Here is a 25,804-nt window from a genome sequence, read left to right as displayed (position 1 = left end):
GTCTTCGTTACGTCAATACTTGCACGAAGAGGCCAGCATAGCACTGTTCATTCATGATCCTGCAAGACAGGTCAGCTCGTGCACTCCCTGGAAACCGCCATCTATGGACGGGGCACGGGCGCTTGTCTACCTGCTGAAAAGCCAGCCACCGTTGATCCCATCACGAAACAGTGCCATCATAACCCATTGTAGACGCTTTATACGTCATTCGACCTATTTGATCTCTTGGCTGATATAGTGCAGTTCGATTGTCAATCAGACGATATGATTGTCTGCACAAAGAAGCTAATATCTCGATAATGGAGGTGTGGTTAGCAACAAGCGGAAGCTAGGCGTTATCATGCCATGCTTTTGCCTGCCTACCATACTGCAAGCTATTATTCTGACAGAGAAAGATATCCCCAGAGCTCGTGTGTTGAAAGCTTATGTCAAAATCTCAGATGGTTGCCCAGACGCCGTCATTTATACGGTATCAGCATGGGGTCTTGGAATGAAACCTGGATGCGGTCCAAGACGCAGTGATCTCAGGGCGAGATGAAGTCGCTTACGCCCGGAATTAGACGGATGTTACTTGTGGGGTTTCACTAAAAACTACTATTAGGATCGAAGAGGCCGTTGATCCAATCTGAAGCAGCTGCGCTGGAACGACTTTGGAATGGCTTCCTGACGCGAATGATGCGTGTCTAGATACACCTCGAGGATTGTCACGACTAGTCGACTATCTAAACTTTCGCCAAATAAGGTTCATGCCAAACTCCCAAACAATGATTATGCAGCAACATTATAAACCAAGAAGTATCATCTAATCCAATACTGCCACTCTAAACAACCTCCACAGGAGAATATGTCCGACAGTGGGCATCGTCCTGACGCTGCCCAGTCACTTGGGTCACAAAGTCCTCATCGACATCTCTCAAAATAACATGAATATGCTCTAGCGATCGCACACTCTGCCACGCCGTCCGATTTCGAAACCACAAGATATTATCCCCCACATGCTTCCGCTGCCTCATTTCATCCCCAAACGTCCTCTCCAAGAACTCTATGATACACCGACGCGAATCCGGCGTTGGATCGCCCTCCGCATCCACAGCGACAGGCGTCTTGCTCCACACGACCAGATGCACCGTGCCCGGCATCATCGCGTACGGCCAGTCGTTGCGGAGAATTCGATAGTCCGACTCGTCTGCGAAGGGCGTCGCATTGCGGTAGGCGAACAGCGACGGGCCGGTCTGGGGAGACTCCGGAGTCCACCGCAGCCGGTTTTGCACGATGTAGTTCGTCGCGGAGCCGAACTGAGACCGGATATCTCGCGTCCAGAGGATGTAGTTGCGGAGGTCGGTCGGAGTACGGCGCAGGAGGGACATGTCCCCGCCGGCTATTTATTGTTAGGGAGACGGGATCTTGAGAATGGCTTGCCAGCACTCACCGATTACGGCTTTGATGTCATCCCAGCTGTGAGGAACAAAGTCCTGCTCTGCCGTGTTGAGGACGGCCTTGTCTACATCTGTGAGCTCAAAGGGAGAGTTCTTGATGAGCTCTGCGATATCTATTACGCCGACCATGTTGAGATTGGACGTGGTGGATGAGTTCATTCACAAGAAAACGTTTGAGATATCTACGGTGTCATGTTTTTCTCTTCATGCGCTTCGGGGATGCTCCGACACGTTAATCCGGCGGTGAGTAATGGAATGACTCGTGGTGCAGAAGGTTGACGTGTCCGGAATGCTTTTTTGATAACCTGCAGCCACAGACTGCTGGTGCTGAAAGTGGCAGTCAGTAGGTGACACGGATTTATCCGATGCCTCGAAGTGGCAGCCCGGAGGTGTAGATATAAAAATGCCCTCCAGACGGCGCAGATAGATGGATGGCCCTGGAGCCAAGAAAATAGCGTTAATCATGACGGAAATTCACATCATCGCCACACTGCGCCCTATTGTCGGGAAAGAAAACCAGGTCTGCTACGAATAATGATATCCTTTTCGCTTCTCCGCGTTGACGTTTCACGCAGCTCCGAGATATACTTTCCCAAACAGCGGGGAATGTGACCCGCGAGGAGCCGGACTGTCTGACTTTCCTATTGACGGAGACTCAAGATCCCCACGAGGGCTTGGTGTTCAAAGTGATCGAGAGGCAAGAAATCTCTCCTCCTTCCGATGCGAAGTCACACAAGCTGACTCGATATACAGATGGACCAGTCAAGAAGCCCTGACGCGACACCATGACCGAGATTGGCTGCAGGAGATGTACCGGGCCTTCGAGGACGAGCAGCTACTGGTGGAACCGGAGCATATCGAGTATCTAAGTTTGATCTCGGGATTTGCAGCTCGCTAGGTAGCGTTATGAACTGGGTTAGCCCTTGTTGCGCAGAGTGCTGCTGAGCAGCCCGTCGGGCCGCCGACTTCTTTTAATGAGCGACGCAATCCACCCACCCCGGCAGAGGTTGGGTTGCTCTGCGTAGTTTGGTGCATGTAGAGTGACCATTAACTGCATCACTATGACGGCCCGGGTCGGATGGAGGTCCTCAGTGGCCTTTGTGACGGTGGTTGTGTGCGTTGCTGTATTCACCGACGTGTTTCTATACGGGTTGATTGTGCCAATACTGCCTTTTACCTTGCATGAGCGGATTGGACTGCCCGAGGGTAGTGTCCAAAGATGGGCATCGACTCTCCTCGCATGCTATGGTGGATCTATTCTGCTTGGGTCGTGTATGTCTGACATCAAACAGCGAGGGTGTATACCCTCACGACTACCATATTCAACTGACCATGTCTACTGTAGTGCTATTCGGCTGGGTAGGCGACCAGACAAAAGCCAAGCAGGTCCCGTTCCTGCTGGGGATGGCAGTGGTGGGTGGCGCGACAGTGCTCTTCTCTCTCACAAAGACGCTCTCCCTGGTCCTGCTCGCACGACTCTTGCAGGGTCTGTCAACAGCCATAGTCTTCACGATTGGTTTCAGCCTACTTCTCGAAACAGTCGGCAGCAAACACATTGGGCGCGCCGTCGGGTTTACCAGCATGAGCCTGAGCCTGGGTCTCTTCGGCGGACCGATCATCGGCGGCTTCGTCTACGACCGCGCAGGCTACTTCGCGGTGTTTGTGCCGGCTTTCGCGCTGATCGTACTGGAAATCATCCTGCGACTGCTCCTACGACCACGTCCTCCGGTTCGACATGACAATGACCCCGACGAGAATGAACCCCTGCTCCCAGATACAGCAGACACAGACACACAGCCTGCATCCGCAGTGACCGCCCCGAGCATTCTCCTCCGCACGCCCCGCTTCCTCGTCGCCATGACAGGCATGTGTCTCCTCAACACCTTCATGACAGCCTTCGAAGCCGTCCTCCCCGTCTACCTCCGCTCAACCTTCCACTACAGCCCCAACCAAATCGCCATCGTCTTCCTCTCCAACACGCTCCCCATGGTCCTCTCCCCACTCAGCGGCACCATCGTAGACCGCATTGGGCCCTTCTGGCCGGCCGTAGCGGGGTTCGCCGTGGCAGGACCGAGCATGATGCTGCTTGCCCTAGTCCAGCACAACAGCCCGACGAGCTCGCTGCTGCTGCTGCGCGCGTTTCTGTTCCTCTTCGGCTGCGGTGTCTCTATGGCCATGCCGGCGGTCATGGCTGAGATGAGCATGGCTACGGAGGCGGTTGAGGCGCGCCATCCGGGTATCTTCGGCCGCTATGGCGCGTATTCGCAGACCTATGGGCTGAGCAATGCTGCTTTTGCGGGGGGTACGTTGGCGGGTCCGCTCCTGGGGGGGTATATTAGTGAGTTGGCTGGGTGGGGTGTGATGGTTGCGGTCCTGGGAGGGTTGAGTCTGGGGATGGTGGTGTTGGTGGTTGTTTTTACTGGGCGAGAGGCTGTTCTAGTGACAGGAGATGAATCGTAGGAATATGCGCAGGGTAGTATGTGCTTGCACTTCTCTAGTAAATATCCATCTCTTCTATTTGGCTTGATATCTCAAAAAAACTGGGTGTTTGACCACGGATTTTCTTGCATTTTTTCTTATTTAGATTGGCCTCTTGACTGCTCGATAATCTATCTATTTGACTCAGCGCGAGTGCTTTAGAAGATCCCCAACAGATTTTTTACAAAACCCTCGACAACTCCACATGACTGCTTTGCAGGGCTATTGTTTTTTCTTAATTATTTAGTTAGTAAAACAATTAATAAGTCAATTTAGCCATGTGACCAAGCCGCTGAACGAAGCAAGGAATTACAGCTTGTCAAATTATCAGAGACCCTTGAAGCAAAACACCAAATAAACACCAAATAGTAATAACCCATACCATACCAACTTACTTCCTCGTCTTCGTAGGCAAGGTCACCGGAAAGTCCAAGGACTCAACTTCCGCGGGGAAAACGATCCTATTCTGCCTCCTCACCGAATCCAACACCCTCATCCTCAACAGCGTATCTTCCCATGGGACAGTCATACTCTCTTTCATGAGATAATAAATGCACATAGCCGCCTCATCAGCCTCGTACCTCAACCCATAAACCCTGTTTGGGAGCGAAACATCCACCTCGTGAGACTTGCCCACCTTCACGGACCCCTGCTCGCGCTCCACGACACACACCCTCGAGGGGCGCCACGGGGGCCCGAAAACCTGAATCTCGCCTTTGTCGCCCTGGATGCGCACCACGGGGGTGTTTCCGTCTGGGTCGCCTGCGGCTCGGAGGCTCGCTGAAGCGATGGCGAGGATGGCGGGGTCTTCTGTTGCCTCTGCTGCAGGGGGAAGGATCATGAGGATGGTTACTGTTTCGTCGACGCTGGAGTTAGAATCGAGGGTCGCGGCTGATGAAATCTTGATGGGATATCGGGGTTTTGCTCTTGGCGACATGGCTTGGAAGACCCAGTGGAGGGAGTAGACGGCCACTGTCTGACGTTAGCAGAGGTTTGATTCTAGAAGTTAGGGGGGAAGGAAGAGTACAGTCCATCAACGCCCCGCCTGCCAGCCAGGGAGAAAGCATCCTATCTCCCGTGATGAAGTCCTGCCTCGGGTCCATGCCTAGGCTATTATCCGCAAAGACACGCGTTATCGTCCCGATAGCACCACCACGGATAAGCTGGTGCACCGCCAAGCCCGCTGGGAGGAATCTCGTCCAGAGACCCTCCATCAGAAAACGCTTTTTGGCTTCGGCAAGGGCGAAGAGTTTCTTTGCCTGGGCGGCGCTGACAGCGAGGGGCTTCTCGCAGAGGACGTGCTTGCCGAGGTGGAGGGCAGCCATGGCATTCTGAAAGTGGTGGGAGTGGGGGGTGGCAATGTAGACGATATCAACTCCGGGAGAGGCAAGTAGCGATTCGTAGCTGCCGTAAGGGGCGCAGGGGGGTGGGGCCTTGACTTTGGTTATGAAGGCTTGCGCAATTTCAACGGAGGTGGACGATGCGACTCCTACAAGGGAGTGGATGTATTTGACGTTTGAGGGTAAGAGTGATGGTGATGGTGATGGTGGTGGTGGTGGTGGGTCAAGGAGGAGGTCCTTGGCAAACGCTGGAGTGGGATGAGGTGAGTTAGGGCTGGATGATGGGAGGAGGAGAAGAGGAGAAGAATATACATTCGGCGACGCGTCCGGTTGCTGGGAGGTTGTCAGTTTCTATCTTGTCGATGAAATTTGATTTGATTATTGATATGACATACCTAGAATGCCCCATTTGAGAGTGAGTATTGTAGGGACTGACATGATGGTGCGGTATGGTTGAGGTCTTGGGCTTGAAGCCGATGCTTGCGTGGTGGATGAATAGAGGATGATAGACACGACAAAGAACGGATAGATTATTGATATAGGACCACTTGGCAGGTAATCCTAGAGCACCTGGTCAGAGTCATGTATCACAGCAGATCAAGGTTATCCTGAAGAGTCATCAAGCCCGGTTTAAAACGTCATCCATCCCTCATTACCCCCTCGTTCCTTCCGGTGAAGACCAGACTTTTCTCTCATACGCAGAATCCACATATGTTCTAACCTTATATGCCCCATCAGGAAGTTACTATGGCTCCAGCCCTAATCCCCACGACAACGCCAACTCTCGTGGGCAGCGAGTTGGCCAACATCCACGATGCCCTCGCCTCCAAGAACCTCAGCGGACAAGGGAAGTACACCCATCTCTGCGAGCAATGGCTATCCCACTACATGGGTAGTGGCAGTCGAGCCATCCTGGTGTCATCCTGCACCTCAGCCCTAGAAATCGCCGCCATTCTCGCCGACATCCAGCCCGGCGACGAGGTCATCCTCCCCAGCTATACATACGTATCGACGGCCAACGCATTTGCCCTGCGCGGTGCAGTTCCCGTCTTCGTCGACCTCGACAATACCACCCTGACCCTCGACGCCGCTCTCATCGACGCGGCCATCACGTCCAAAACCCGCGCTATCATCCCCGTGCACTACGGCGGCATCGCCTGCGACATGGACGCCATCATGCGCATCGCATCGCAGCACAACCTCCTCGTCATCGAAGATGCCGCCATGGCATGCACATCCACCGACCACGGCCGCATGCTCGGCACAATCGGTCAACTCGGCTGTCTCAGCTTCCAGGAGAAAAAGAACTTCACAGCCGCAGGCCAAGGCGGCGCGCTACTCATCAACGACCCGCAGCTGGTTGCCCGCGCCGACATCCTCTACGCCCATGGCACCAACCGCTTGGCCTTCCAGCGCGGCGAAGTGCCCCGCTACGAGTGGCTCGACATCGGCATCAACGCGACGCTCTCTGAGCTCCAGGCAGCTTTTCTCTACGCGCAGCTGCAAGCCGCCGACCAGATCGTCGCGCGCCGTCGCCACATCTGGCACCGCTACGCCGACACGCTGGCTCCTCTAGAGGCCAGAGGACACTTGATTCTGCCGCGTGTGCCGGCCAACACGACGCACAATGCGAACGTGTTCTACATCCGGGTGGTAGACCCCACGCGGAGAAGCCCGCTGGTGGATTTCCTGGCGGGGAAAGGCGTCCAGGCGCACCCGCAGTTCATGCCGCTGCATCGGTCCCCGTACGGAAGGGAGCATGGGCGGTTTGTAGGCCCGGACTGGGTGACTTCGCTGGCAGCGGCGCAGATTTTACTGCTGCCGGTGCATTTGGAGCTGTCGGATGAGGAGCAGGGAGTGGTTATCAGTGCGGTATTTGCGTTTTGGGAAGGGATGGTCTGAAGTTGAAGGTTCTGTATGGTTGTTGGGATGTCAGTCATATCAAGCCGGCACATGAATTGTTTGAGCTAGAGCAAGGCTATTCAGTTGGGTATGATATGCCTGCTACTCTCCTAGAATTTTGATACAAGTTGTGATTGGGTGGAGTAATGACCCTCAGACAGAATATAGGAGAGTAATAGGCTTTTAAGGACTTGCTATTCACTGGACTCTGCATTTAAGGTTCAATAAGACCTTGATCATTGAAACCGTATCACGCTATTCACTGTTAAAGACTTGACTAACATCAACTTTAAAACAGTGTTTCTATTCAAACATGACCTCATATCTTTACAGAGTTCTCTCCGTCCAGCCACACCCACGCGTCCCTGCCCTGTACAGGCACCCGATCCCCGCTCACAACCAAGAATCTATACTTCCACTTCTCGTTTGGCGTCATTGAGGAGTTCCTATCCAACCCATGCTACCGTGGCTGTAGTCTCCAGAGCCCCCCCATAGATTAACTTCCCGTGGACAAAGGGTATGGGCGCCATCGGCACCACCGGACTCGTGATAACAAGCAGACCCCGTTCATAACTTATAGATTGGGTTTTTAATTCGTGTCCCGGCGACACCCGGAGGTCGCGCTTTTATTATCCTTCGGCGTTTAGTCTCCCCGCCAATGCTAGCATTACTGTGAATCTCAGGGAGTATTTCCCGCAACTAATACGTGGGAACAAGGCAAAATCCGCCGACTGTCGTGGTCTTTTCTGCGATGTGCTGCTTACTTACCTCGTGGCTAGCCAATTACTCTTCATTGCTTGTTTAGTGGCAGCATTACTATTGCTGAAGGGAATAGTTGAATCGGGGTGAGTTGAGTAGAGGATGCTGGATCAAGGCCCTGTCAGGTCCCTCCATGGCGCCTACCTTTTATAACCCTTATGGCACTATATTTTGAGTCAGAGGCCAGCGATAGAGGAATCTAAGCTACTTTCTTGTATTCTGCCTTACTACATGTAGCCACATAGCCTTTCCTTGCAGTGTAATGAAGTTCGTAGAGGGGCTTGGCTTGACACCTCTAGAAAGGAGAGTCATCACAAAATCAATTATAGAAGATAACGTCGTCTCGTGCGTCTGTACAAATCTCCTTCATAGCCCATCCCACGCTATTCCATAGAACCACCCGTGAGGATGGATGATCAACATCCGGCATCGCGTCGGGGTAAGACCGGATTTTCCCCGCATAATCGGCTTGATCTCCGATCCCGGATGGAGTCATAAATACAGACCCATCGTGACTTTCAACTGACATTTTTGTCGCTTGAGCAACTGATATTACTGTCCACACTCCCTACAAGAAACATGACAGACTTGACAAAAACCTACAAAATTCTGGTTCTCCCAGGCGACGGGATTGGCCCCGAGGTCATGACCGAAGCCACGAAAGTCCTCTCCACATTCAACAGCCCCACCCTCGCATTCGACCTCCGGGAAGAGCTAATCGGCGGCGCCAGCATCGACACCCACGGGCAGTCCGTCACCCAGGCCGTGAAAGACGCTTCCGTCTCCTCTGACGCCGTGCTGTTCGCCGCCGTCGGTGGGCCTAAATGGGACCATATCCGGCGCGGGTTGGACGGGCCCGAGGGCGGCTTGCTGCAGGTGCGCAAGGCCATGGATATCTACGCCAATCTGCGCCCTTGCTCAGTGGACTCACCGAGTCGGTCGATCGCGCGGGAGTATAGCCCATTCCGGCAGGATGTCATCGAAGGGGTGGACTTTGTGGTCGTGCGGGAAAATTGTGGTGGGGCTTATTTTGGGAGGAAGGTCGAGCAGGAGGACTATGGTTTGTTCCCCCCCCCTGCTTTCCTCGCCATGAAAAGAACATCAGTGTGCTAATGGGTAAAGCCATGGACGAATGGGGATACTCAACCGCCGAGATCCAACGCGTCACTCGCCTCTCTGCAGAGCTGGCCTTGCGACACGATCCCCCTTGGCCGGTTATTTCGCTCGATAAGGCCAATGTGCTGGCATCTTCGCGACTCTGGCGACGGGTCGTCGAGGAGACGATAAAGAAAGAGTACCCCCAGGTAAAACTACTGCATCAGCTTGCAGACTCTGCGTCTTTGATCCTGGCGACCAACCCGCGGGCGTTGAACGGCGTCATCCTGGCGGACAACACCTTCGGCGACATGATCTCCGACCAGGCGGGGTCCCTTGTCGGGACCTTGGGCGTGCTCCCCAGCGCCAGCCTAGACGGTCTGCCGCAGCCGGGCGAGGAGGGCAAAGTGCGGGGCTTGTATGAGCCGACCCACGGGTCTGCGCCCACGTACGTCTCCCTACCCGTGTCATTATCGGGGTCAAGGAAGCTAACATGGCAGCAGGATTGCCAACCGGAATATCGCGAATCCCACCGCTATGATCCTTTGCGTGGCGCTTATGTTCCGCTACTCGTTTAACATGGAGAAAGAAGCTCGCCAGATCGAGGAGGCTGTGCGCGCTGTTCTGGATGCCGGAATCCGCACCTCTGATCTAGGAGGCAACTCGGGGACCAAAGAGTTTGGCGATGCGGTTGTTGCAGCACTGCGGGATGAGGTGCCTGGAAAGGCTGCCTCTTTTTCCAAATAATAAGTAGATAGTGCGCCTCACCTGTTCAAACCTGATCAATCGTGATCTCAAATTGTCACAGTTGACTATTGTCTGTACAAGTCACATGAGTGGCTGGTGCCTGACGGTGCCTGAATGATGCATGCAGCATCGGAAGCGTAAACCTGGATTACTAAACAATGTATCGCAACGTGGAGTCCTCGGTAGGCATCATAGAAAGATATCCCGCACATATAGTCCATGTAGACACGACATGATCGTAAATAAAACCCCGGGTGTAAATCGTCGTTTTGCAAACCGCGAGGATTAGATCGAGACCCAAAACGATCCATACCCCTCCCTACGATGATGACGACAGCGGCATCTTGATGGTGAAGGGCTAACCCTACCCACCTGTTTGTCCTGTTTGTCCACCCCGCGCATAAAAGAAGAATCATCTGGCAGACATTCCACCCCTTCGACAACCATCCTCCTTCCGGCAAACAACCTCCCACCATGGGTCAGGTAGAGGAGCTCCCGGACGACTTCGACGAGTCCCTCAGGCTCAACGACAAGCATTTCAAGGAGGACCCTCCGCGGGAATTCCACGCCAATGTGGACGTACCTCCCCCGCCTCCCGGCGCCGCCGGCGAGGATGAGGCGCCGTTCCCTATCAACGAGGAGCGCCTGAAGGAGATCGAAAAGGACCCCTTGGCGCCGAAGATGTCGGCGACGATGGCGTCCGTCAAGTCCAACACCATGGAGGACATCCAGAACTACATGAACAAGACGCCCTTGTTCATGACGGATATCGATAAGGCGGGCGACGAGCGTAAGTGGCTTCGAAACATCATTTCTTCTCTTTTCTATCCACAAACTGCTTTCGTGATGATTCTATTTTCGGGTCCCATTGAAGCTGTACACAACTCATACTCTAGTACAGCGTGAAATGAATACCAGTGGAATGGTAGAATCTGAAAATACATGCGGTCATGCATTGTTGATTGCCGTCCAGCATAGATTGGTTCATATGCTAACGTGGAAGACTGTTGATCACAGATGGTGAAAACCCCATGCTCGACGCTATCCAAGCGATCCAAAACGAGGGTACCCGCGGCGAGGTCGCCCAGAACTACCGGGAACAAGGCAACGAAGCCGCGCGGGAAAAGCGCTGGGTTGATGCCAAGGAGTTCTACACCAAGGCTATCGCTATCCTGCAAGCCAAGGTCGACAAGTGGGATCAGCCGGAGGACCTCGCAGCGGAGGAGAAGCTGAAGCGCGAGGTTGAAGAGGCGTCCTTCATCAATCGTGCTCTGGCTAATCTAGAGTTGAGTAAGTTACTGGCTGCCTCTTAGGCTTCACCGGGTCGATTGATTTCGTGAATCTATGCTAATGTACACACAACAGAAAATTTCCGTTCTACGACCATAGACTGTGCCTCGGTGTTGAAGCTCAACCCGGCCAATGTCAAAGCCTTTTACCGCTCCTCCGCGGCCTTGTACGCGTTGGACAAGATCTCCGAAGCGGAAGACGCCGCGACCCGGGGCCTTGCCATCGACCCCAACAACAAGTCACTGCAGCAGGTTCTGTTGAAAGCCACCGAACGCAAGGCCTCTCTGGAGCGCATCGCGGCCAAGAAACGGGCCGACGATGAGCGCACACGGAAGCAAAGGCTGCTACTAAGCACCGCGCTGCGGGCGCGGCAGATCCGCACCCGCAAGACGGATCAGCCTGCCGAGATGGAAGACGCGGGCATCCGGCTGTCTCCGGACCCGCTCTCCCCCGAGAGCACTCTGGAGTTCCCGGCTGTCTTCCTGTACCACATGGACGCGCAGTCCGACTTCATCAAGTCATTCTCCGAAATGAACTGCATCGAGGACCATCTGGAGTACATCTTCCCCTTGCCGTGGGATACCAAGAAGGAGTACACGATGAACGGCGTGGAATGCTTCATGGACACTGTCACCGGTGGGTTGATCAAGGCAGGCAAGAAGCTCCCGCTCCTGGAGATCCTCAGCGGCGGGAAGGTCGAGGTGGTCGACGAACTGGTTCGGATCTACGTGATCCCGTCTGCAAAGACTGGACAGTTCATCTCCGAAATGAAGGCTCGTAAGAACGGCTGAACGACTTGTTTCCCTTCCAAGGTGAAGTATGTTTTCAGTCTGCCTGTGGGCTTATCGGGTGCGGGCGCTGGCTGTCTACAATAGTCCATTCCTCCCGCGGCGTGGCCACAAACCCCCGCGCAGACGATGCTGACTTGCTCGGGGAATAATGTGATCACGAACCCCATACCCCTTAGATACCACTGTAGCATGATGGCTCTAGGCTTGTACTAGGCCAGTTAACTACTGACGGTTGCCGGCACCACACCCGCCAGATGATGGTTCATATCCGCGTTATTGACGTAGATGTGGGTCGACAACCGTGCAAATCGTTGGCACTTGGTCTTGGCAGAGATTAAACTGCTTCGATCTCGGGCCCGATGTCTGATCTCGGATCCGAGATTTTGCTGAATTTACATTTTAGTCTGTTCCAGAACCGCGTGTGCTCGACTATCGTAGGCCATATAACCAATTCAAGTGTGTCACTTGCCAACGGAATATACCCACCCTACCAAAGATGGAGACTTCAACTTAAACTATCGGCCGAGTGGCAAAATTCCTTCAGATGCTTGCATTCCGCTGACTACATTCTGGACCGAGTATCTGGTTACTTCCTAGATGTCAAAATCATGGATACAGGGAAAGCAAGGCGTAAGAGGACGCCCCAAGGACTCACGCCTGTGATAGATGCTATCCATCCATTATTTTACCCTAGGGCTTTGTAACTGCAGTCTCAACTCGAGGTTTACAGCTACCCAACGATAAACATAAGAACCCTTGACTGGAATAAAATAAAGACTGTAAGCAATCTGGAGCATACCAGGTTAAAGCTGTCAAACAGCCTGTTCTTCAAACGGCCAAACTGGCACGGAATTATCTACTTCCTGTTTATCTTATCATTCACATAGAAGTGTGTGCCATATAGTCTTTCGGCCAAGGCGCTGCGTTGAGCTGTCACCTTTCTTAGTCTTCTCTTTCTCTATCTTTTTGCTCTTCCTATTGTCGATTGAGCAGATGGCATTGCCATCTCGCGTCAAATACGGTACTTCTTTGCCCGTACTGCTGTGTTGCTGTTCCGGCTACCCTGGGTGATGATCTGACAATTAGCATAACAACCATAGCCCTATACAGTGACCTTTCCTGTGGTATTGTGGGATGTCATTGAGTATGTCCTTGGTCAAGCTCATGAGCTGTACAGTCATTGGAAAGAGACCATATATCAATGTAAACATGGGTGACTCGGCTGATGATGAGCAACATCTTCGACGTAAAATCGTAATAGATCCATACAGTTTCCCCCGGATGCTGGATTTTGGATCTAGTTGACGACCGGTCACGAAAAGCGGGATTGGTTACTTCTTCTCCAAATACTTATAGGCTAGCTCCCTTCTGCTGCTAATTATATTTGACAACAGCTAACAGGGAAACTACTGATCAGGCATTTTGTAATCTTAGCTAGACCTGCTGACCACCGTCACAGATCCCGGGACATGGTTGATGGGTAATCCTGGTACACACTATCTTGTCCGTCTCATAGAATGTTGCAGTAATTAGAGATCAAAATGCAAATTCCCTCGGCTATGACACCCTCGCCTAGAGGCAATTGAGCCAGCAGCAACACGCGGTATTTATCCGGAAATGCAAATGCGGGGACCCCTGTACCAAGCCCATGTCGCGAAGTTGCAAGTTTTTTCCCCACCGTTCTCTACTTTTCTTCGATCGACACAATGTTTGTCTATGATATTCAATGATCGACATGGTCATAATCTGGAAGTCAATTGATCTACCATAGTTAAATTACTTTCAAGTGCCGGCATGGACGAGGCATCGCCGCGTTGCAGTTTCAACTCCAAAACTACACGTTTCCCGGCACTTCAGGCTGAATTCCCAACTGTCAAGCCACCGGATGAACAGGGGTGATTACTTCAACCAATTATTTACGGATTATACGCCTTCTGGGCCGACTCATGGTTCGCCAACGGCTGCAGACGAGAGCCGAGAATGGGCAGGAATCAGGAAAAAGTCCCTGTCGATCGTATATAAACCCTGAAGAAACCCGGCCAGAATGAAACAACGGACTCAAGCTTGTTACCCATCCTACTTGAAAATAGCAGTACCCTGTCGCCATAATGGTCCAGCTGTCATCTCTGGCCGCGGCCCTAGCTGTCGGACTTCTTCCGCATCTGTATGCCCCTGCAATCTACGCTTCTCGGGTGTGACTATCTAACACCGCGTGTAGAGCCGTCGCTGCAGGTCTCCATGAAGCCGCCGTTGCAAAAGGAAAGTTATACTTTGGCACGGCCACCGACAATGGCGAATTGAGCGACTCGCCCTATTTCAAGCAGCTGGGCAATACCGCTGATTTTGGACAAATAACGCCCTCTAATTCGATGAAGGCGAGTCACTACTGCATCTCTATGTCTTGCTTCATTTGACTATATATGCTGACCGTGACGTAGTGGGAGTCCAACGAACCCTCGCAGAACTCGTTCTCGTTCGCCGGTGGAGATGCCATCGCCGACTTGGCCGAGACCAATGGACAGAAGCTGCGCTGTCATACCCTTGTTTGGCACAGCCAGCTTCCCAATTGGGGTACGTCAATTCTAAACCTATGAGTAACCAGTGTGGTTGATTCTAAAATGAACAAGTATCAAGCGGCACCTGGACCAACGAGACCCTCCTGGCAGCAATGAAGAACCACATCACGAAGGTGGCTACCCATTACAAGGGACGATGCTATGCATGGGATGTAGTCAACGAGGGTGAGCCCACCACTAACTACCTCCAGCACCACGATTGACAACCATGAATAACACTAACAATCAAAAGCCCTCAACGAAGACGGCACCTACCGAGACAGCCCCTTCTTGGAACACATCGGCGAAGCCTTCCTCCCCATCGCCTTCGCCACAGCAGCAGCCGCAGACCCCACCGCAAAGCTCTACTACAACGACTACAACATTGAATCCCCCGGTGCCAAAGCCACCGCGGCCGCCAAAATAGTCAAGCTGATCCAATCCTACGGCGTCAAGATCGACGGCGTCGGCATGCAAGCCCACTTCATCGTCGGCAGCAGCCCCAGCGAGTCCGCTCTCAGCAGTACGCTCTCCAGCTACACCTCTCTCGGCGTCGAAGCCGCCTACACCGAGCTCGACATCCGCCTGCAACTCCCCTCAACGGACGCCCAGCTCGCGCAGCAGTCGACCGACTACCAGGCCGTGGCAGCCGCCTGCGTCAAAAACACCGACTGCGTGGGCATCACCATCTGGGACTGGACGGACAAGTACTCGTGGGTGCCTGGCGTGTTTTCCGGGTACGGCGATGCCTGCCCGTGGGATGAGAATCTGACCAAGAAGCCTGCGTATTCGGGGCTGATGGCGGGTCTTGGGGGTGGTGGTTCGTCGACGACGACGACGGCTGGGACTACGATGACTACGACGACGAGCTCCGCGGCGCCGACTTCGACTGGGGAGGCGCAGAAGTGGGGACAGTGTGGAGGCTTGCATTGGACGGGACCGACTGTCTGTGTCAGTGGCACGACGTGTCAGAAACAGAATGATTACTATTCGCAGTGTCTGTGAGGGGGTAGAAGGTTCGCAATGAGGTACGCTATGTCGTGGTGTCATTGCTTTTCTCTGTCTGGAGATCTACGTATATAGCACAAGAAGACGTCTATATTGAACAGGGATATTAACACACCCAGTACACTGAATCTTGCCTAGGGCACACAATCTCACTCAACAAAACAGAGTGATACAGATCGGATGTTGTCGTATAGTAGGCCAACAGTAGTCATGTGTGTAGCTGGGTTGTAAACTTCTGACCTGTCCGTTTCGACTCTGCCAACAACCTACACCATCAAGCACTCCAGGATTCCATCGCCCTCCCATAACCATAGCCACGACTATCGCTAGTCCATCAAGAGAGACAGCATCAAATGCGAACTACGCCCCAGAACCACACCGACAGAAACGGGATGAAGAAGAACGGGAAGTTGACGACCGGTCCTGACTGTTTTAATTAGTGAAATTTCTCATCTGTGGAGACCTTGCAATGGCGAATCCATTGCGTCGGACACTTACCGAGTTGAATACGGACAAGTGCCGTATCCGAGCCGCCCGTTTCCGCTACGATGTCGATGGTCAGTGGTTTGGCTCGGGCCGACGACGCGGATGTATTTCAAAGTGGAGCCCGACAAGGCCTAGAATGGATACTGAGGAAATGAAGTTCGGTACCTGGCATGGCTGATGGATTGGGGCATAGATCAGAGCGATGTGAAATGGATGAGCTTAGATGAGCCTACGGGAAGATTGGAAAGAAGCTGGTAAAATCGATACTAAGATGGGGATGAATCCAGCTGACAACAGCTGCAAGTCACAACAAAACCTATGCTGCGATGGAAGCCTCATACGCCTGGACCAACTCATAAATCGCCGTCACATACTCGGTCGCGCGCGGGCCCCCGATCGTGCCCGGGCCCATATGATTCATGACATACGTGATGGTTATCTGGCGATCCATGTCGACCAGCCCGATGGAACCACCCCAACCGCCCCACCAGCATACTCGGCCAGCAGGCAACCAGCTCATTGCATCCTTCTCCTCCTCGGACAGACTCAACGGCGAGGACAACGCGAACCCCATCCCAAAGCGCACAGGCATATCCATCACGATCTCCTTGTCCGGGGACTGCTCCCGAAAGATTGCATCGATGGTCTCCGCGCCCATGAAACGGCGCCCGTCAACGGTACCATTCCGTGCGACGATAGAGAAGATGCGGTTGACGCTACGCGCGTTGCCAATTCCGCCCATGGACGGGATTCCAGCACGCCAGAAAGCTGGCGTGGCTGACTCGCTCGCGGGGAAGGAGCCCCCGCCCAAAACCCTCATGACCAAGCTCTCCGGACTGGGCATTTCCTTCAGCGGTGGCGGCGGGACCATCTCCCCGATCCGGCCCCATTCGCTCGCTGGCACCCCGAAATGAAAGTCCGCGGCCCGCGGCGTGGCTAGCTCGTCGCGCACAAACTCTCCCAGCGGCTTCCCGGCCACGCGGCGCACCAGCGCATCCGTAAGATAACCCTGCGAGAGGGCGTGGTAGCCAGCGGCAGTGCCGGGGGTCCACCAGGGCTCCTGGTGAGCGAGGGCGTCCGCGGCGGCGGAGATATCGTACAGTTGCGCCGGGGGAAGGGGCGGATTCCAAGACGGTAAGCCGGCCGTGTGGCCTAGCACATGGCGGACAAGGATATCGTCGCGGCCGGCGCCAGCAAACTCCGGCCAGTAAGTCACCAGCGGCGCATCCGGGTGGACCAGGCCGCGGTCGACGAGCAACAGGACGCCCAGGTTGGAAATGGGCTTAGAGAGTGACCAGACAGGTACGATGGTGTGTTCCGACCAGGGTTTGGAGCGTTCGGGGTCGGCGTGTCCGCCCCAGATGTCGACGACCGTCTCATCACCAATGGTAACGCACAGCGAAGCACCAAGCTCGTCGCCGCTGGCGATGTTCTTCTCAAGGCGCTCGCGCAGCGGCGCGAAGACAGGGTGGCAGGTTCCGGCAGTGGTTACTGTCATGGTGTTGATGCGGCGCTCTGGTTGTTTGAATTCACTGGATATAATGAGCAAGCCCAGATATCGTTTGGAGAATATATACTTGTTAAGAAGGATCAGAAGGATCACTCTGATTAGAAAGCATGAGGAATATCTCCCTTGTTAAAATAAATATACATTTGTCAGAAAGATGACTTTGATTAGGCAGCACCATAATGGCGCGATAGATCATGCCGGGAGGGGTGTGGTTTCCGTCGTGCTGGGGACAGGGGTCGCTGCTTAGTCTCGAATGAGGAGCGACTCATATCAAAAGTCATCGCTGACGGTGTGGGAACGGGAGATATGATTACCAAGCTTTTATAATAGAACTAGCTACCATTGTTTGTCTGAGGATGAAGTTGAAGGGCGGCTGCATTCAGTCAGTCTGTTAGGGCTGCGATGGATGATGTCATTGTGGGATATGGAGGCCACCACTCTTTCGAATCGTCCTGCATAACCGACACCCGATGTTCAGTGCCTTGCGCGATTGAATCCAGGGGGAAAATGCATATACTCTAATGCCGAATATAACAGCCAGGGGAGCTACATGCCGCAGAGTGACTCCGATATCCGGTTCCGCGGGTCGATGACACCATCACCCGGGCTTCCGGCCGTTCCTAGAAGGAACATTTAACACGACCATCGGGAGCATTTCCAGTTCCGACATGCATTCAAGGTTCCAGCATGGCAGATTTAGACGAATATAGTAGACACAGTGCTAGCAGCAGCGCTTTGTCGCAGCTGGCGACCGCGCACCCAACGCGCAGCGACCCCGCGTTCGCCGCTGACGGGTCGTCGCCGATGAGCAGACACCAAAGCCGCGTGGAGATATCGCGCATCGAGACGCTTCGTTTGGCGGCGGAGTCCACTGTCGGCACGACGAAGGGTCGTACACCGCGTGATCAATGGTTGCCGATGGGCGCAGGAAAGGAATACCCGCCGGAGCTGCCAGACCCGGAGAAGTACGTCGTCGAGTTCACCGACGCCGACGACCCGTGCCATCCCCACAACTGGCCGATCGGTAGGAAGGTCTTGCTGTCAGTCATCCTGGCCTACGTGACATTTGTCTCATCCTTCGCCAGCGCCATCTTCTCGTCGACGGTCGGCGCCACCAGCGAGAAGTTCGGCGTCAGCACCGAGGTCACCACCTTGGGCGTGACCTTGTACGTGCTGGGGTTCTCCGCCGGCCCGACCTTCTGGGCGCCGGCCAGTGAGCTCGCCGGGCGTCGCTGGCCCATCACGGCCGGCGTGTTCGGGTACAGCATCTTCACGATCGCCACAGCGACGGCCAAGGATGTCCAGACTCTGATGCTGACGCGGTTCTTCGCGGGGCTGTTCGGCGCCAGTCCACTCGCGATCGTGCCCGCGACCTTCGCAGACATGTACAGCAACCGGACGCGCGGCATCGCGATCGCAATGTTTGCCATGGCCGTCTTCGTGGGCCCGTTCGCGTCCCCGTTCACAGGGGGGTTCATCGTGATGAGCTACCTGGGGTGGCGCTGGACCATGTACATCTCCGCGATCATGGGATTCCTGGGGACGGTGCTGCTGTTGCTCTTCTTCCGCGAGACGTACGCGCCGCTGGTGCTCGTGGAGAAGGCGCAGAAGCTGCGGCGGCAGACGCGCAACTGGGGCATCCATGCGCGGCAGGACGAGGTTGAGCTGGACTTCGACGAGCTGATCACGGTCAACTTCAGCCGGCCGTTCCGCATGCTCTTCACCGAGCCGATCGTCTTCCTGGTAACGCTCTACATGTCGTTCATCTACGGGTTGATGTACGCCCTGCTGGCGGCCTACCCGGTCGTTTTCCAGGGCATCCACGGGATGAATCTGGGGGTTGGCAGTCTGCCGTTCATCGGGCTGATCGTGGGCGAGTTCCTCGGCGGGGTATACACGCTCCTCGGGCAGAAGTCATACACGCGGAAGTTGATCAACAACGACAATGTGCCCGTCCCGGAGTGGAGGCTGCCGTCCGCGATTGTCGGTGGGATAGCGTTTACGCTCGGTTTATTCTGGTACATCTCCTCGCTTGTCTTGCACCTCTATCGCGCGTACTTTATTTCCCAGCTGGTGCCGGATGAAACACGCTAACAAGAAAACAGGTTCGGGTGGACAGGCTGGACGAACGACATCCACTGGATGGCCCCCACAGCGTCCGGGGTGCTGGTTGGGTTCGGCATCTTCTGCATCTTCCTCCAATGTTTCAATTATCTGATCGACTCTTATCTGCAATTGTGAGCTTTCCCCCCCAGATACTACCCTGCATATCTCGCCAAGCGATCGCGATCTCAGCTAACGGGCGATATCTCCGTAGTGCTGCATCGGTGTTCGCCGCGAACACGATCTTGCGGTCGGCGGTGGGCGCATGCTTCCCCCTGTTCTCGAAGCAGATGTTTGTGAATTTAGGGGTACAGTGGGCGGGGACGCTACTGGGTTGTCTGTCGGCGATTATGATTCCCATTCCACTGGGATTCATCCTGCTGGGGCCGAGGTTGCGGAAGAAGAGTAAATTTGCGCCCACTGCGGCGGTGTTTGCGGAGAAGGATTAGACATATCTTTTTGGTTTCTTTTGCATTCTTTCCTTATTTTTTATTCAAGGTTGATTGTTATTTGTTCTCTTTTCATTCAATAGCACGTGTCCTGGCAAGTGACGGCCGAGTTAGGGTTGGCCCCGCACGAGATAGCAGCGTCGCGTCAACCAGCCACGGTAATGATCCATGAAGATCACCAAGGCCAGAGTCCTAAGATAAGATAGGGATTACCTAACTGACTGGAATCAATAGCTGGGTGAGAATGATTAATGATCCCCATTTGGCCACTGTCACCGTGAGCACCGTGATTCGCCATCGATCGCGGGTCCGCAGGGGGCGAATAACTCGGATTATCAGTGGTTGCCGGCGTCGGTCCCATGGATCCACCCCAAGATGCTCACGCGAAGGGGGATGATAAGAGGGAAAAATTCGAACCTATTTTTTAGCCGATCGCCCCCGTCGAGCTGGCTGGGTTCCTCTTGTTCTTCCTCTCTCGTTGTTCTCTCTTCGTGTTGTGTCGTCTCTTCTTTGCTCGTTGAGCTTTCCTTGCTGGGTTTCTCCCCATCCCTGGAGATAGGATCTTTCCTATTAGCTCCTATTGTATAAACATTCATCATGGGCTTATCCGACTGGGTGCATCGCACCAATCTCTCTGTGGCGCGGAGCCCTATTGGGCGTTGGTTCTTGCTCGAGAACTCCGGCCATGTATGTACAACCCCCCTCGTTCCCCCTCTACCCCTCCCCCTCATTCAAGGTTTCCATTGTGAGAATGATGAAGAGACTAACGAAGACAGCCCCGCGAACGCAAAGGTTCCTTTTTTTTCACCGAGATTCGGGCCGGGTTGGCGACTTTCTTCGCCATGGCCTACATCATTAGCGTCAACTCCAATATCACGTCCAAGTCGGGGGGTAACTGCGTGTGCCCAGCCGACGACCCCGACAACTGCAACTCGAACACCGACTACCTGATGTGCGTGCAGGAGATCAACCGCGACATGGTCACCGCCACCGCCGCCATCTCGGCCCTGGGAACCTTCTTCATGGGCCTCCTCGCCAACCTCCCCGTCGCCATCGCCCCCGGAATGGGTCTCAACGCTTACTTCGCCTACACCGTGGTCGGGTACCACGGACAGGGCATGATTCCCTACTCGATCGCCCTGACGGCGGTGTTCGTGGAGGGCTGGGTCTTCCTGGGACTGACGTTGCTGGGCATTCGGCAGTGGCTAGCGCGGGCGCTGCCAGCGTCGATCAAGCTGGCCACGGGTGCCGGAATCGGATTGTACTTGACGTTGATCGGACTGAGTTACAGCGCGGGCATCGGGTTAGTGACGGGAGCCAAGGACACGCCGATGGAGCTGGCGGGATGCTCGGACGCGCTCCGCCAGGATGGACTGTGCCAGTCGGCGGACAAGATGCGCAGCCCGACGATGTGGGTGGGCATCTTCTGCGGCGGCGTGCTGACGGCGTGTCTGATGCTGTACCGGGTCAAGGGCGCCGTGATCATCGGGATCCTGCTGGTGTCGATCATCAGCTGGCCGCGCCCGACGGCGGTGACCTACTTCCCGCACACGCCGCTGGGCGACAACATGTTCGACTTCTTCAAGCAAGTGGTGACCTTCCACCCGATCAAGCGCACGCTCCTCGCCATGGAGTGGGACCTCACCGGGCACGGGGCCGAGTTCGGCCTGGCGTTCATCACCTTCCTCTACGTGGACATCCTCGACACGACGGGCACGCTGTACTCGATGGCCAAGTTCGCCGGCACGATCGACGAGCGCACGCAGGACTTTGAAGGCAGCGCCATGGCCTACATGGTCGACGCGATCACCATCTCGATTGGCGCGCTGCTGGGCACGCCGCCTGTGGCGGCGTTCGTTGAGAGCGGTGCCGGGATTTCGGAGGGCGGGCGGACAGGGCTGACGTCGTGTGTCACGGGCCTCTGCTTCTTCATCGCCGTGTTCTTCGCGCCCATCTTCGCCTCCATCCCGCCGTGGGCGACCGGCTGCACGCTGGTGCTCGTGGGCGCGCTGATGTGCAAGGCCGCCGCGGAGATCAACTGGCGGTACTACGGCGACGCGGTCCCCGCCTTCCTGACCATCGCCATCATGCCGTTCACGTACAGTATCGCGTACGGGCTGATCGCCGGTATCCTCAGCTACATGCTGCTGAACGTGATCGTGTGGGTGGTGGAGGTCGGGTCCCGGGGCCGTCTGGTGCCGCCCAACAAGCACGAGAAGGACCCCTGGACGTGGCGGATTGCCGGCGGATTCTTCCCCCCATGGCTGCAGCGGTTGTTCCGGGGGAAGAAGGACTTCTGGCGGGAGGAGCCGTCGCAGTTTGTGGAGGATGAGTGGCGAGATGGTGAGCCTCGATTAGGCGAGGTGGTGGTGGAAGAGTCGATCAACTCCCAGGAACCTGTGGGGGAGAAGGCGGAACATCCCAAAGCATAATAATCTTCTTTTGTTTGTTTCTTGGTTATCTGGAGTATGGGTCTGTCGTGATTAGCTTTTTGGTTGGACATGGTCTTAACGGTTTCTTTGTTGTCCGTGGTGTAGGTAACAGGGGCGACGTTGTACAGGGAAGATAATTCCGTTGATCTGTGGGGTCTGCATCATGTCGTGACTGTTTATTATGTAGCATATTCACATCCTTGAGGATTTACTTCCAGCAAAAGACATCCAAGACATCTGGAGATTGATCTCGATATAGACAGATATAGAGATATAGAGATAGAGGGGCAACCCTAAGCCCTAAGAAGCAGCAATACCAGATCTGACCGCCCCGGCCAATCATACGTCATAAATACGATACGCATCGGTTCCGCATTCTTTCGCCTGAGTCGCATCATTGCTTTTGTTTCTTCTCCTCTTCTTCAGCTTCTCTACTGTGCATCCCTTGCGTGTTCTTTCTCTTACACTTCACTCCTCCAACTATGGATTGACTCCCTTTGCCACCCCCTTCCCCCATCACCCATCATGGCCGATAATAGACGTCCTCTGGCTCCCGCTCCGCCCGGGACCGCCGCCTCCACCGACTCGCAGCGCCGGAAGAATGTTGGGACGGCCTGTAAGGCATGCAAGGCGCGCAAGTTGAAGGTGACTAGTCTTCCACCATCACCGATAGAGGGGAGGAATAAACAGAATGAAGATAGAAAGAAGAGAAGCAAAGGAAAGAAAGAGAAAGAAAGAGAAAGAAAGAAGAACTAATCATCCACCTCCAACGAGTGACGGGCCCCCCAGTGTACCGGATTGGTCCCCTGCGCCAACTGCCTCAAATCGCGCCTCGAATGCACCCTCGACTCCACGGCCGACCGTCGCCGTCGTGGCGCCCTAAAGCGCAAGATCGATGAGCTCGAAGACAAGGAAGACCTCCTCGTCCGACTAGTCGACGTCCTGCGCGAGAGCGGCAACTGTCGCGCCTATCCGCTCGTCAATCTCATCCGTAGCAACGCATCCTTGCCCGAAATCCGCTACTACATCGACCACCAGCTGCCGCGCGACGAGCTATCCCGGACCCCTGACATCCTCGAGGCCGCCCACGCCGTCGCCTCAGCCGTGCCCGTCAACTCGGGGGACGACGCCCGCTCCCTGCGTCGCATCCTCGACGCCAAGCGCTTGTCGGATATCCCGCGGTTCCGGGTCCCCGCGCGTCCGTGGACGAGAGTCGTCGAGGATGACGATGTGGTGTCGCATCTGGTCTCGCTTTGGTTTACGTGGCGTCAGCCGTTTGGGGGTTGTTGGGTCGATCGCGGGCGGTTTCTGCGTGATATGCAGGCGGCCGGTAATGTCGCTCGGCGTCGCTTTTGTTCGCCGTTTTTGGTGAATATCATTCTGGCGGATGCTTGTGTATGTTTGTCTTACTTTTCTTCTTTTCCATCTTTTCCCGCAATTCGGTCTGTATTCATGGTGTAGACATACTCCGACTACCCCGAATCGTATGCCATCCCCGGGGATGTCGCCTCGAAAGGGGCGCATTTCTACGACGAGGCCAAACGGCTACTCGAAAAAGAACAAGGGCGGATCACTCTCCCGACAGTCCAAGGACTTGGGGTACTGTGGACATGGTGAGTCAACTTTCCCCACCAACCGTCCAACAGAAGCTCATCATCCAGTGCCTCCCTCACCCGTCGCGACCGTCAAGGCTGGATATACCGCAGTCAACTGGCCTACTCGCTGCGCGAACTCGTCCAGGATAACCCGCCCGTCGCCGGGTCCAACGACCCAGACCAATCATCGATGGCCCCAGCCGTCTTATCCATTCGCTGGGGCATCTTCAACATCGCCACGTAGGACCTGACTTACACCCGCCGATGCACCGCTCCATCACCCAGTCCGAAAGTAAGAAAGATGATTGACACGCGCAGGATCCACGCCCTCGCCGAGAAAAAAGTCCCTGCTATCAAACCGCCGCAGGGCGCGGCCTGCTCACCGCCACCACCCTGCGACCACAGAGCCGACCAAGAAGAAGACTGGCAGTCCTATCCCGCGCAGACGGACGACCCCCCGACGCCGTCCCACACCGCCTGCGTCCTGTCGGCGCTGTCCAGCCTCAGCCCGATCGTCTACGACGCGACGCGTTTCCTCTACGGCGGAGAAGAGACGACCCCTCGGCACGACTGGGCATCGCTGGACGAGCGCCTGCGCCGGTGGGCCGCCGATCGGTTGCAAGGATGTTTGGCACGAGGGAATATGGAGCTTCCACATGTTTTGTGCTTGCAGTGTGTTTCCTTTACAAGTTTCACCCAAGCTCAACCCTTCATCCTCGTTACTGACAGGCCCAAAACAGCATGTACTACCACACCATAACGATCACCCTGCAGAACACATCACCAACCACCGCCACCACCCACACCGCCAACCCGCCCCCTTACCCCAACTCCAATTTCACCCCCAACCCCACCCCCACCAGCCTCGCCTCAGCACGCAGCATCGCAGACCTCATCCGCACCCACCGCGGCGCATGGGGTCTCGACCGCATGCCAGCAAACAACATCCAATGGATAACAGCCGCGCTCTTCACACTCCTCCCACGGCTCGACGAGCCCTCCAACTGCGACGCCTTCATCGGTCTCTGCGTCGCCGCGAAGGCCTTCTCGCGCCGTTGGGAGGCAACCCGCACGACGCTCGGCGCGGTGCAGGCTGTCGCAAGGGAGAGGGGCGTCGTGTTGCCTGTGGAGACGGATCCGCTGTTTGAGGAGCTGGATAAGCTTGCTGGGATTGGTGCGGTGGGGAGGAGGATGTCGGGGGAGACGTCTTCGGAGACGAATAACCTGCTTTAATTTTGGATTTTGAATTGGATTGGTTACATATTTGGTTATTAATGTGTGGGGGCTTTTTTGGTTTGTTGCTGTTGTATTCGAGGTTAGGTATTATGGACTATATCCAAAGGAACAATAGATGTATCCAGCATTGTCGATCATATCTCACCATACCATATCTACTTTCACTACACTAATACAATAAGAGAATATGAGAGTAAAGATCACAGAGATTTACTGCTTAAATACCCATGTAGAGTATCTCCTATGAATGCTAAATAACTAGACCATTTTATTTTTGACAGCACCTTAAGAATCCTTTGATGTTATACTTTTTTATTATATCTACTATAGCCAATGTATAGAACTCTACACTATTGTCCACATATTTGCTAAGAAAATGTTCCCTGGCTATAGGTGTCTAAGCGCGTGCTGTAGAGGGTCTGTCCTCTGGACGACTTTGGGGGTCCTACGCGTTTCTCTACAGAGGCTTATATAACTGCTTCAGAAAATGCAATATGCTTAACAGAGCCCTGTATGGTTCCTACGAAATACTCTACATTGGTACTTCACAGAGTCCCGTGAGTCTACTCAAAAAAAAAAACTCTAGAGACAC

At 54.7% G+C, this 25,804-nt stretch overlaps 11 protein-coding genes across 11 annotated transcripts; 8 read left to right on the top strand and 3 right to left on the bottom strand.

Annotated features, from left to right (window-relative positions):
* Positions 1–762: 762 nt before the first annotated feature.
* BDW47DRAFT_133954 (GIG1 family protein) lies at positions 763–1,565 on the bottom strand (the record flags this gene model as incomplete). Its single annotated transcript, XM_024817977.1, has 2 exons — positions 763–1,378; positions 1,430–1,565. 2 exons carry the CDS (start codon positions 1,563–1,565, stop codon positions 822–824), a joined length of 693 nt encoding a protein of 230 aa, XP_024668951.1. The 3' UTR covers positions 763–821.
* Positions 1,566–2,497: 932 nt separating this feature from the next.
* Positions 2,498–3,896, top strand: BDW47DRAFT_133953 (major facilitator superfamily domain-containing protein; the record flags this gene model as incomplete). The annotated part of the gene is made up of 3 exons (XM_024817976.1): positions 2,498–2,550; positions 2,647–2,708; positions 2,782–3,896. The coding sequence occupies 3 exons, from the start codon at positions 2,498–2,500 to the stop codon at positions 3,894–3,896; spliced, it is 1,230 nt and encodes a 409-aa protein (XP_024668950.1).
* Positions 3,897–4,305: 409 nt separating this feature from the next.
* BDW47DRAFT_128622 (Gfo/Idh/MocA family protein) lies at positions 4,306–5,692 on the bottom strand (the record flags this gene model as incomplete). Its single annotated transcript, XM_024816875.1, has 4 exons — positions 4,306–4,886; positions 4,942–5,502; positions 5,567–5,587; positions 5,650–5,692. 4 exons carry the CDS (start codon positions 5,690–5,692, stop codon positions 4,306–4,308), a joined length of 1,206 nt encoding a protein of 401 aa, XP_024668949.1.
* Positions 5,693–6,001: 309 nt separating this feature from the next.
* On the top strand, positions 6,002–7,156 carry BDW47DRAFT_128621 (TDP-4-keto-6-deoxy-D-glucose transaminase; the record flags this gene model as incomplete). The annotated part of the gene is made up of 1 exon (XM_024816874.1): positions 6,002–7,156. The coding sequence occupies one exon, from the start codon at positions 6,002–6,004 to the stop codon at positions 7,154–7,156; it is 1,155 nt and encodes a 384-aa protein (XP_024668948.1).
* Positions 7,157–8,316: 1,160 nt separating this feature from the next.
* BDW47DRAFT_111315 (3-isopropylmalate dehydrogenase) lies at positions 8,317–9,996 on the top strand. The gene is made up of 2 exons (XM_024813926.1): positions 8,317–8,975; positions 9,038–9,996. The coding sequence occupies exons 1-2, from the start codon at positions 8,495–8,497 to the stop codon at positions 9,586–9,588; spliced, it is 1,032 nt and encodes a 343-aa protein (XP_024668947.1). The 5' UTR covers positions 8,317–8,494; the 3' UTR covers positions 9,589–9,996.
* Positions 9,997–10,204: 208 nt separating this feature from the next.
* Positions 10,205–12,295, top strand: BDW47DRAFT_111312 (HSP70/90 family co-chaperone CNS1). The gene is made up of 3 exons (XM_024813925.1): positions 10,205–10,547; positions 10,775–11,047; positions 11,123–12,295. The coding sequence occupies exons 1-3, from the start codon at positions 10,232–10,234 to the stop codon at positions 11,836–11,838; spliced, it is 1,305 nt and encodes a 434-aa protein (XP_024668946.1). The 5' UTR covers positions 10,205–10,231; the 3' UTR covers positions 11,839–12,295.
* Positions 12,296–13,946: 1,651 nt separating this feature from the next.
* BDW47DRAFT_133950 (putative endo-1,4-beta-xylanase) lies at positions 13,947–15,398 on the top strand (the record flags this gene model as incomplete). Its single annotated transcript, XM_024817975.1, has 5 exons — positions 13,947–14,002; positions 14,057–14,213; positions 14,277–14,409; positions 14,466–14,579; positions 14,647–15,398. 5 exons carry the CDS (start codon positions 13,947–13,949, stop codon positions 15,396–15,398), a joined length of 1,212 nt encoding a protein of 403 aa, XP_024668945.1.
* A 665-nt stretch (positions 15,399–16,063) lies between these two features.
* Positions 16,064–17,631, bottom strand: BDW47DRAFT_111308 (serine hydrolase domain-containing protein). The gene has a single exon (XM_024813924.1). The coding sequence runs from the start codon at positions 17,383–17,385 to the stop codon at positions 16,204–16,206; it is 1,182 nt and encodes a 393-aa protein (XP_024668944.1). The 5' UTR covers positions 17,386–17,631; the 3' UTR covers positions 16,064–16,203.
* Positions 17,632–17,656: 25 nt separating this feature from the next.
* BDW47DRAFT_133948 (MFS transporter) lies at positions 17,657–19,949 on the top strand (the record flags this gene model as incomplete). The annotated part of the gene is made up of 3 exons (XM_024817974.1): positions 17,657–19,415; positions 19,503–19,634; positions 19,715–19,949. The coding sequence occupies exons 1-3, from the start codon at positions 18,085–18,087 to the stop codon at positions 19,947–19,949; spliced, it is 1,698 nt and encodes a 565-aa protein (XP_024668943.1). The 5' UTR covers positions 17,657–18,084.
* A 460-nt stretch (positions 19,950–20,409) lies between these two features.
* On the top strand, positions 20,410–22,630 carry BDW47DRAFT_111305 (NCS2 family permease). Its single transcript, XM_024813923.1, has 2 exons — positions 20,410–20,636; positions 20,726–22,630. Exons 1-2 carry the CDS (start codon positions 20,547–20,549, stop codon positions 22,379–22,381), a joined length of 1,746 nt encoding a protein of 581 aa, XP_024668942.1. The 5' UTR covers positions 20,410–20,546; the 3' UTR covers positions 22,382–22,630.
* Positions 22,631–22,906: 276 nt separating this feature from the next.
* Positions 22,907–25,626, top strand: BDW47DRAFT_119955 (putative C6 transcription factor; the record flags this gene model as incomplete). Its single annotated transcript, XM_024815424.1, has 7 exons — positions 22,907–22,984; positions 23,171–23,776; positions 23,843–23,994; positions 24,043–24,216; positions 24,295–24,648; positions 24,717–25,155; positions 25,606–25,626. The coding sequence occupies 7 exons, from the start codon at positions 22,907–22,909 to the stop codon at positions 25,624–25,626; spliced, it is 1,824 nt and encodes a 607-aa protein (XP_024668941.1).
* Positions 25,627–25,804: the final 178 nt, after the last annotated feature.

Source organism: Aspergillus candidus (assembly GCF_002847045.1).
Source record: "Aspergillus candidus strain CBS 102.13 unplaced genomic scaffold BDW47scaffold_54, whole genome shotgun sequence".
Classification (NCBI taxonomy): Eukaryota; Fungi; Ascomycota; class Eurotiomycetes; order Eurotiales; family Aspergillaceae; genus Aspergillus; species Aspergillus candidus.
The sequence above is the reverse complement of the archived record's forward strand: the minus strand, read 5'-3'. Positions and strand labels throughout refer to the sequence as shown.